General features: G+C 42.9%; 1 protein-coding gene across 5 annotated transcripts in view; it reads right to left on the minus strand.

Moving 5' to 3' along the window:
- The window catches only part of GRIA4 (glutamate ionotropic receptor AMPA type subunit 4), a 268030-nt gene extending 266335 nt beyond the window's left edge, over positions 1-1695 (minus strand). For 2 of the 5 annotated variants that reach the window (XM_054164586.1, XM_054164585.1), the window contains exon 1: positions 1171-1695. In XM_054164586.1, the coding sequence (XP_054020561.1) occupies positions 1171-1258 (88 nt within the window). In that variant the 5' untranslated portion in view covers positions 1259-1695. The remainder of the gene's footprint in view (positions 1-1170) is intronic. The other 3 variants (XM_009905665.2, XM_009905666.2, XM_009905668.2) reach the window with 3 other exon arrangements.
- Between the last annotated feature and the right edge of the window lie 9700 nt (positions 1696-11395).

Consider the following 11395-nt stretch of genomic DNA (forward strand, 5'->3'; position numbering starts at 1 on the left):
TTATTTGCAAGCTACTTGCAGTCTCGTAACACCACACAACTATCTCTCCCAAAGACGCACAGTAAGGCATATCCTTAGACTTTAATGGATAAGGAATGAATCATATTCATAATCACAACCGCTGCCTTTAAATCACCATCCTTAATCGATTTTACCCTCCCTGATGCATTCATGCCTCTTTTCTGACTTCTCAGTTTCCAGGCTTTCATACGTAAATACCCAGATCTGTCATGATTACAGTGACCTTTGAAAGTGTTTAGCCTCCGTCTCCCTAATACAGAACACACTGGTAAATCAGCTCCTCAACAGCCTCTTACATTAAGTGGCGGGCTGATTAAGGCAACGATACTTTCCGGATGAAAAAAAAAAAAAAGGAAAGAAAAGAAAAGGAAAACCAAACACCAAACACTACAGAAAAATACTAATCAACGGTGGATGATCTGCACTGAACAGGAATATAATGAACTTTGCTCCTCTGCAGCCATGTGCAGGCAGGGAGCAGCTCAACCTTATTAGCAGCATCTTTAAAGTCCACGAGACATGATGCAGTGATGGAGCTGAGCTGGAAAGAATTCAGCTAGCTGCGTCCCATCCGAAATACGTCCAAATGGTGGGAAGCAGGAGGCGATAGGAAAGCGGTGAGGATGGGGCACAAGGACTACCAGGAGAGACCTACAAAATCCTAAACTTTCGAACTATGAGAAGGGAAAGAAGGGCAGCGATGCCTTTTTACCCAACAGCCCTGCTGGCTACGGCAACCTCCGGTGCACGTAACTCGCCATCCCTCTGGGAGCGAGGCAAAAACGGGGGGGGGGGGGGGAGTGGGGAGGGCCCGGACGACAGTGTGCCGGAGGGGGGCTGAAGCAGCCCAGGGGCATCTGCTCCGAGCCTCTTCCTCCCGTACTGATCCTGCAGCCCGGAGCTGGGATGAGTTCTGCGAGAGACGAGCATCCTCCCTACCGCACGCGCACGCATATGTATGTGTGTATGTATGTATGCACACACACAAGGACCCACACATACACAAACAAGCGGATTCTCCGTGAAGGCAAGGGAATGGGATGGTGTTGGAGGAGACATCTGCAAACTACCTTCAGAGCCTCCTTTCCAACTCACTTTGCAAAGGATTGAACCCCTGGACACACGCACGCAGCCCAATGCAGCGCTTACCTATTTGCACACTGCTAGGAAAAGCTCCCATTGCTAGTCCCCAAAAGCCAGAAAACAACAAGACAAGCTGTCTGCAAATTATCCTCATCTTCTTTTCTGCCTCTCTGTCTCGCCTTCTCCCGCTCGCTCGCTCGCTGCTGCTCAGAGAGGCATTGAGGACGAGTTGGCTACGAGCAAAATCAAGAATCTAAAAATAAAAAAATAAATTAAAAAAAAAAACAGGGAAAGGAAAGAAAAAGGTTTCCTCCTTCCTTTTTCTTTTGTTTTTTCTTTTTTTCTGTTTTTGTTTGGTTTGGTTTAGTATGTGTTTGCTATTCTCTCCCTCTCTGCCTCTCTCCCGGCTGCCGCTGCTGTTTCAGCAAGCCATCCCGCCGCGATGGATTTTTCCCGCAGTCTCCATCGCCGGGGAGCGGTTTCTGTCCGGCTGCAAATGTTGCACATGCAGAAGATGGTGGTGAGTTTGGCGGCGGGAGGGAGCGTCTAGTGGCGGCGCGGCGCGGGCGGACATGCGCCGTGCGACCCCGCCGCTGCCACCGCCGCCGCCCGCACCGCCGCGGGCGGGGATCTGCCGTGCGCGTCCCGTTCCGCGCCTCCTCGCGGAGCCGCCCGCCGCTTCGGGCACGCACTGCAACGCCGACGGCCGCAGCCAGCGGGCGGGGGGGGGCGAGGGTCGGTTGGGCTGGGTTTTTTTGTTTCCCTTTGTGCCGCTCGCACATCCGCGGTCGCGCAGCGGCGCGGAAGTTTGTGTCGCGGGAGGGCTAGGCAAGGTCACTGCCCCCGGGGCGGGGGAGGCACAGCCGCCGCAGCCCATCATTCGCGCCACTGAGGTTGGTATTATTAAGTACCAATTATTATTAATGAAGGTGGCAGGGCGTATCTGCATGTGCTGAGAAGCTGCGGAGCGGAGGGACACGGATGAACAGGCCTGCCCCCCCCCCCGCCCCAACCCTTCTCCGGGGGGCGCTCCAGTGAGCGAGCGGGGCGGGAGGCTCTGCTCCGCACGGAAGGCGTGGGACCCTCCTCGCTGTCGGGGTTTGCGGCAGAGGATGGAGCAGAGGGAAGAGAGGAGAGAAGCGCTGAGAGCGCTTGTGGGCACTCATGCCAAAAGGAGAGACCAAATCAAACGAAAACTTCGCTGCTCCTGTGCCGCCTCCTCGCTCTATTTTTGTTTGTTTGTTTCTTTTTTAAGTAGCAAATATAGTGGAGGGGGGTTGTGTCTAGACCTGTCTTTTTAGTGCCTTTGGATTTTTTTCCCCAAACTTGAAAAGTCTCCAGAGCAACGGCCAGAAGTCTGGGGATGTTGCCGTTAATTATATATATATATATATGTGTGTGTGTATATATATATATAAAATATAAAGGATAAGTAAGTAAATCATCCAACAATAGCTGTGTGTCAGAGAATGGAGCTTCTAGTTTTACATGTGGCTTTGCAGAGAGATTTCTGTCAGTCACAGAGAATGACTGGAGCTCCATTTACTTAATTGTTAACTAGTAATATGAAAGTATTGATTTGCAAGGTGAATTTTGTGGCTCTGTTGGAGCACACACATTTGCTCCAAGATCAGAGTTTTGCCTTGCTTCAACTCAGGTTTGATTTCTTAGTTTATTACTACATCCCATGTCTCTTCTGCTTTGGGGTGAAAAACCCCCCCTTTTAATTGCTGCAGAGGATGACAGTGATTTCTGAAGCATAATCATGAGCTTTGTAGCACCAACCGTGTACCCACAAACCAAGCAAAGGACATTGAAAGCCGATATATATAAACTTAGCTGCATGGACATGTGCAGCTGTGTGCGTGACTGTGTCTCTGTGTGCGAGGTTCCTGTAAATAGATTACTTTCTGAGAGATTTTTTTGCAGATCAATGGCAAACAGACTTCACTTGCATTTCAGAATACCTATTTCTTTATTTTTCAGTAAATCTTCTACTTCCCTTTCCTTTCCTTCCACATATTCCCATCCTTCTGAATATGCAGGTTTGTGCTTTATGTTATTTACCTGTGGCTTTTTGTGCCTTCTGCTTTTATTCTTGCTTGTCTTTCTTCAATTCCTCCTTACCTTGCCCCTTCCATGTCCCTAGTCTCCCCATATATTTGGTTACTTCTTTCTTCCATCCTTTAGCATTTGACTTTTTTATTTTGTAAACACAAGTGAAAAGTAATGAAACTGGAATAATATTTACATTCCACAATGGCTGGCTGGTTCTTCACCACCTTAAACAAACAGGTTGGAAACAGGTGGAACATTTAGTTAATTTGATGACACGTACTCATGTGTGTTCATGCCAAATACCTGTGAAAGATTATGATCTTAGGCATATGTCCATTATAGTGGCACAGCAAGTCACTGCCTACCAGCTGAGATGAGGAATATGCTTTGGTATTTTTCAAATATAATAGTAGCATGTTAATTTAAATTGAATTTGAGAGTCCATTTCATACCATTTCATTCAATGCTCTAATCCAATCTGGCCAAGGTTCTCACTCAACAGCTTCTACATCCATTTCTGTTGGTGTTGGGACATATATTTCAGAGAAACGTCCAATCTTGGTTTAGAGACATCAGGGAACAGGAAACCATCACTTCCCTGGTTAAGTTTTTCCAGTTGTTACCTAAACTCATCTGTGAAGCCCTGCCTTTGTCTACCTTTGTTTTTTAGTGTTGACTGCCACAGATGAACCTAGTATTAGTATTCGTGTAACAGTATCACTCAGTGCTGTTCCTGGAAATAACATTCCCCTGCTTAGACATTTTAGGATCATTTTAGCTAGTGTGGAAAGCAGAGGAAAGAAAGGGGAAGAGGCTACCATAACAGTTTTGCTTGAAATACACAATGCGTGTGGGGGAAAAAAGGTAAAAGACAGTGTTCAAGGGAGAAAATCCCTTTTCAGTAAATTTTGAGAAGTGAATGGCAGGTGATCAAGAAATTGATCACAACATGTATCTTACAGAAAGCTGGAAGAGAAAAGGTAACAGGGGTGTAATCAAGATTAAGGTTAGAAGGGAAAAACTGTGAGATAAGTTTTTAGACTGATTGCAGCTCTGGTGAGTTAACCTTGGCTGACTGCTGAGTGCCCATCATGCTGCTCTCACCCTCCCAACAGGACAGAGTGGGAAGCTTAAAATGACAAAGCTCATGGGTCATGTTAAAGCTAGGGAAATAACTATTACTATCACAGGCAAAACAGATGGAATTTGGGGAAAATTAATTTAATTTGCTGCAGTTAAGAATAGAGCAGGATGATAGGAAACAAAGACAAAACTATAAAACACCTCACATAAACTTTTTACCCAGCTCAGCTTTGCTCATTCATTCATGAATCTTCTTCCATCTCCCCACAAGCAGCATAAAAGGATGAGGAATGGCGGTTTCTAGTCAGTCTATAACTCTGTCCCTGCTGTTCCTTTATCTTCATACTTTCACATTGCTCCAGTGTGAACTATTCCCATGGGCTAAAATCCTTCAGGAATAGACTGCTCCAATGCAGGCTCTCCATGGGCCTCAGTCCCTGACAGAAAACCTGCTCCGGTTTTAAGCTTCTCTCTACAGGCCACAGCTCCTGCCAGGAGCCTACTTCAGCATGGACTCTCCATGGGCTGAAGCGTACTTCAAGCATCTCCACCTGCTGCAGTGTGAGGTTGTCCACACACTGCAGTATTAATATTAGCTGCACATGGTCTTCTCTATGGACTGTAGGGAAATCTCTGCTTCAGCACCTGGAGCATCTCCTCCACCTCCTTCTTACTGATTTTGATGTCTGCAGGGCTGTTTCTTTCCCATTTTCCTCACTCCTCTCTCATGCAAGTACTGTATAGTGTTTTTTGCTTTTCCTCAAATATGTTATCACAGAGATAGCACAGTATCACTGATGGGCTCAGCTTTGGGCAGCAGTGGGTATTTTGGAGCTGGATCAAACTAACTTTGCCTGACGTGGTGACAGCTTCTAGTGTCTTTTAATGAGGCCCCTCTTGTAGTGACTGCTCCCCTCCCCTAGTCTTGCCATATAAACCTAATACAGCAGCACTCTACCAACCAAGAGGAGACCAGGAGGGAGGGTTTGTGTTTTCCTGGTGGCTGCTTAGAGAGGTGCTACATGAAGCCATTTCTGAATTGGTGTCCCTGGCTTCCACTAATTCCCCTCAGGCGGAACAAAATATCAGAGAAATTAGTGCACTGTTGAAACATATTTTGTTGGATGTGTGAGTGTATGAAGAGGATGGACTAGAAGGAGTCTGGATAGAGACTGCTGGTTGTTGGTGGCAAAGGCTTACTTAGCCTTAGGGCATGTAACAGCTTGTGTCGGCCTTACCTGGAGGCCAGCACTACAGGAGACTCACTCCAGAGCATAAGCTGTGAGCCTATCTGCTGCAGCACTTGAATGAATCCTGCTGCAGGTTATGCATGAATATGATGACTTTTCCCTCTGGCAAGAATTGGAAACCTTTGGCTATTTTCTTGATCAGATAGTCATGTGCTTGGACTAAATGCATTTATGAAAAGACCCTACAGGAACCAGAAGAATATGAGAAGATCTGTGCTAGGGAAGAAATGAGGGTTGTGTGTTAGCCAAGAGGAATAAAACTGCAGAGAAGATACCAGAGGCATTCACTGTATGGAATCCCAGAGGAAAAGGAGGATATGGAGACAGACACTTTGCAGTATGGAGAGAGTTTGTGATGCATATGTAGTGATAAATACCCACATGCTGAAGTAGCAACTTTGATTCATATTTATATGTTCTTGAATCCAAAATGCAAATCCCAGCTACACAATCTATTAAAAAGGCATGTCATTATGTGCCTGGAGACATATAACTGAGAGGGGGAAAAAGATTTGACTGAGAAAGGGGGAATGTGAAGCTGTGCTAATTATCAAGGATAAGATGAGACAATTAGGAGTACAGAGAGGAGGAAAAAAGGGCAATGTTGCCAGCACACAGAAATAAAGATTTATCACTACCTCTCTCCACGAAATTCCAGGAGCTCTATGGCAGTGACGGTATGAAAACAGACAACACCCTGGCTCTGGCTTGTTTGCCAGTGCTGCTAAATGAGGTCCTTTAGAGTAGGCAAATGTTTGTGCCACAAAGACTCCCCATGGCACAACCATCTGGGCACAGAGTTTCATCCCCAAACTGGATTCAGTCACTTAGATGAGTCGTGCTTCAAATACACACCACTGTGTGGTGACCAGAAACGCATCAGCAATAGATGATAGAGAAAATAATTGACTCAACACCCTGTCCTTTCTTAGTCCTTCCCTGCCTTTTGAAATGTTGGGGCTCACATTATCTGTTAAATAGATCCATTAGATTGTAAACTCTGGGACAAGGCTACATCTTCTGTGAAGTGCTTAACATTTCCGGGCAGTGAAAAGTAAATAATAAACCAAAATAATCTATGTCAATTTTTTTTTACACTTCACCCTTAGCATAGTCTCACATCACCTTTTGAAATGTTACCAGTAGTACTGAATAGATAGCAATGCCCCACAAGATACAGTTTCAGAAGCAGAATTCATGCTTGGGAAATATTTTTTTCTTGTATTTTCATTCTTATTAACATTTTAAATTCCTCTAAATTCTGGAATAGACTAAGAGGGAATTATTGTATTTTTAACAGTTCTTCTCATTAAAAGTGTTAAAATACTGCCATGGGCACCTCTGGGAGCCCTCAGAAGTTCAGCCTAGAGAAGAGAAGACTCCAGGGGGACCTCATAGCTGCCTTCTAGCACCTGAAGGGATCCTGCAGGAAGGATGGAGAGTGACTTTTCATAAGGGTGTCTAGAAAAAGGACAAGAAGGAGTGGTTTTAAGCTGAGGGAGAGTAGGTTTAGACTGGATTTTAGGAAGAAGTTCTTCAGTGTGAGGGTGGTGGGACTCCAGAATAGGCTGCCCACGGAGGCTGCGGATGCCTCTTCCCTGGGAGTGTTCAAGGCCAGGTTGGATAAAGCCTCCCCCCATGGTGGGGAGATTGGAATAGATGATCTCCAAGGTCCTTTCCAACCTAAGTCATTCTATGATTCCATGATTCACTGGTCTCCCTCTTTTCCATATTGCTGTATGCTATCATTATTTGTAAACTTAGCAGAGTTAAGAAGTTAAAGTGATATGGTAAGAGACCTTGACCTTGAAAGGACTTCTTGTTGTGATTGTCTTGCAGAAAGCAAAAAATCCACCCCTGATTATACTTTAAATCACACTGATATCAGTCAGGATTACTTCAGTTTGAGAAATAAAATGTGGTAAAACTGATAAAATTAAGAACTGCCCTACTTAATATGAACAGTATCCTGTGTCTAAGATTAACTGATAAAGGGTTATTAGGGAAGAGTATGAGAAGCTGAGCAGTCCTTCATTTAAACTTAAAGGGACTTTGGAGAGGTTTGTCTTTGCTGACTACTCTCACCTTCTGACAGCCAGGGCTTTAAGGCTTCTAAACTGAAGATTTCATAGAGATCCATGTGTTGAAGAGTTCCCTGTTGGGTTGTTTCCGTATATTTACTTCCAGTGTCCACAGCATGCTATGCAAATAAGCTGTAATCCCATTTCTAAGCAAGTAGTTTATTTAAAACTTTGGTTTAAATCTTGTTTTATTATGGACCATTCCCTGACACTTCTCTAAGAATTTAAAAAAAAAGAAAGGTAAAAATCCACTTATTATGCCATATCATCCATAGCTGTGGTTAGGCTACAACTTGAGTCCTGTGTCCAGTTCTGGGCCCCTCAGTTTAGGAAAGATGTTGAGTTGCTGGAACGTGTCCAGAGACGGGCAACAAAGCTGGGAGGGGTTTGCAGCACAAGCCCTATAAGGAGAGGCTGAGGGAGCTGGGGTTGCTTAGCATGGAGAAGAAAAGGCTCAGGGGTGACCTTATTGCTCTTTACAACTACCTGAAGGGAGATTGTAGCCAGGTGGGAGTTGGTCTCTTCTCCCAGGCAGCCAGCACCAGAACAAGAGGACACAGTCTCAAGCTGCACCAGGGCAGGTTTAGGCTGGGTGTTAGGAAGAAGTTCTTCATAGAAAGAGTGATTGGCCATTGGAATGTGCTGCCCAGAGAGGTGGTGGAGTCACCATCACTGGTGGTGGTTAGGAAGAGACTGGATGGGGTGCCTAGTGCCATGGTTTAGTTGATTAGATAGTGTTGGATGATGGGTTGGACACGATGATCTTGAAGGTCTCTTCCAACCTGGTCTATTCTATTCTATTCTATTCTATTCTATTCTATTCCATTCTATTCTATTCTATTCTATTCTATTCTATTCTATTCTATTCTATTCTATTCTATTCTATTCTATTCTTTGTCTGTCTTTTTAAAATCACTCTTGAGTCACCTCTTCAAATATGAAGACTCCTTCTCCACTTATTCTGTCCATCTGCATGCCATAGTCTATCCTCTCTCTGCTGCTTCTTATGGCTTTCTAAAAATAAGACATGCAGGACAGGATGCTTTTTTTTCAGGTGCATAACTGGTTTCTGTTTTACTCATTTCATTCCTAGTCATTCCTAAAATGCCATTTCTCTTTGAGCATGTAGACAATGTTTTCAGGAAACTGTCCACAAAGACTTCAAAATCTCTATCTTGAGTAGTAATAGCTCACTTAAGCCTATCATTGTGTATGTCTAGTTAAGGTTATTTTCCCCATGTGCACTGCTTTGCTTTTTTTGCTTTTTTTTCTTCTTTTTTTTTTTTTTTCTAAATATGGAATTGCATCTGCTATTGTATTGCTGGATCAATTAGTATTGTGAGATTCTTCTGCAATGCTTCCCAAACAACACGTCCCTGAGAATTTGATACAAAAGCGAAATTGGAATCTATTCCCTTGAAATTTGATCTCACCTTCAACACATTGTAAATGGTGTAGTACATTTCTTCCTGCCCAGATTTATAAGCTGGGCTGCATCAAGGGTGTACCTGAGAAAGTATGAAAGTTTGAAGCAATGTTTCTTTCCTAAGTATGGTTTACTGCAGTATTAAATGCCAGGCACTTCTGAAGGATGGGGCAATTGCATCACCCGTTAGAGGGGGGTGCGTGGGGAAAATGCACAACCTTAAATGCATTCACCTTAGCTCATCTGGCCTTGTTTATCCAGTGAAAGAAGATCAACCCTTTCTTAATGATGCCTTCTGCCCATTACTTACCATGAGTTTGAAGTGAGTTATTTCTAGGCTTCTACCTACTGAGTCAAACCAACTGTCAGTACGTTTTACTTGACATGTTTTAAATAAGTGTATTCTATTCCCAATTTTATGCTTACTTATTTGACTACTTTCCTAAAAGTAGTAAAGGAAGGCTTCTCCCGGGTATATTTGAGGTGTCTGGCTAATTTATCACCCACACTGCAAAGTCTGGACACCCTGGTTTATCCCTGAAAAGAATGGTACAAGTTAGGAAAGGCTATTCATTCATATGTACTTCTACTATGGATTGAGACATGCATATAGCCCTTCTGAATCATTCAGTAGTTGAAAATTGCTTTTCTAAATTGGGAGTAGGATGTTGATTCTACATCTTCTAAGCAAACAACAGCCACAGTAACAACAAATCCCCTCCCTGCAGTTGAAAACTTCACAGTGAAACTGAATTCAGTGTGGAATAAGATGAGAAGAAACCAGAAGAAAATCATCAAGAGACAAAAGCTCAGCGTAGATAATTACAGATACTTGGAATGTGGATTATTATGAATAAAAATTGTTTTTCTCTGAATGAAAAAGACTGTTTCTTTGGGTTTCATTAAGGAAAGCAAACAAGCAACCAGACAAACCCCAACAACAACAACAAACCAAAACAACAAGCAAAAACCCCACAAACTTGTCAAAACATCATATTGTTTCTATGAAGAAAAATTAAGATTGCCCCCAAGCCTTTTTGTCTTCCTTTATTTTCCCAAGAGTTGATGGTGGGCTCTATTTTTCATTTTTTTTTACTAGTTCTCATTAAATGCTTTGCCTTAACCTTTGTGGCATAATCTAAGCAGCAGAGTGAGGGAGATGGCACAGCAGTATAAAGAATGGTATCTCTTCGCTACTGAGAGTATCTTGCTGTATTGACCTAATTTTCATTTCCTGTAAGAAAACCTCCAAATTCTGAAGGAGGAGAAAGAGGATAATGAAATTACTGTGAAAAAGCCTCTTTTTAACTCATGAAGTGAAGTAAATTTGGTAAAAAAAAAATTCTTACAAACATAACAATCAGGAAATTTTCCATAACCAGAAACCTCTTTCTACAAAATCACAGTTAGAGAATGCAAATGCAGTTTGATCCACTGAATTACACATAAAAATTGGGTTTAGTGTGGTTTATTCCCAATGCCAACAATACTTTTCGCTTGGGCCCAGTACTTTTCACTTGTGTCCTGTACTTTTCACTTGTGTCCTGTGGTCTCATCTTACCTTTCCCAGTTCTTAACAGACTCCTGTCTACATGTTTGAGAGATAAATATGCTTCCATTATGCCATCTATGCTTTTATATCAAGGCATTAGTTATTTATGTGAAACTATAACTTGACTGTGGGGAAAAAATATATCTAATGATTTTCTTAACACATACACACACAGGTTCTATTTTAAGCTTAATTTTCACATTAATTACAGCTTGCACAGCATTGCCTGCATTAGAAGACACCTTTTCAGCCCATAGTTTTGGCCTTTCTGTATTTAAACTTGTAGTATTCTCTGTTTGGTAGGATTAAGGTTTATCTCAAATAAATCTGTCTGCCTCAACTTGAGCTGGCTTCCTGCACCTGTCTCCCACAACGCAAAAGCTGCAGACTGGATATATGTAGCTGCTATTCAGCTGCAGCCATGTGCTATGTGTTTGCAGAACTAGAACCTGTTTTCCGAGAAAATCAGAGCAGTCTTTGATGCCTTAAGTGCTGTAACCATACCTGGTGTTTATTTAAAGTGTATGTTCCTACAAGTACTCTGATAGTCAAGACTTTTTATCCAGTTATTTATCCTTTTAAAGAATTACAATGTATAATAATGAAGATGTGTTACCTAAACAAGATCAAGGTGGGTGTGTCTGTTACATTACTAAGGGAAGTTGTATGAAGCACATCAGTGCTGTAATGATCTCATCTAGCACACAAATCCCATGAAAGTAATTAATTTTCAAGCTGTTGATTTATTTAATACACAGCGATTCATACTCTAAGGCTAGGGATTCATAGAATCATAGGGCTGGAAGGGACCTCAGGGATTATCTAGTTCCAACCCCCTTGC

Source organism: Dryobates pubescens, chromosome 10, assembly GCF_014839835.1.
Source record: "Dryobates pubescens isolate bDryPub1 chromosome 10, bDryPub1.pri, whole genome shotgun sequence".
Lineage (NCBI taxonomy): Eukaryota > Metazoa > Chordata > Aves > Piciformes > Picidae > Dryobates > Dryobates pubescens.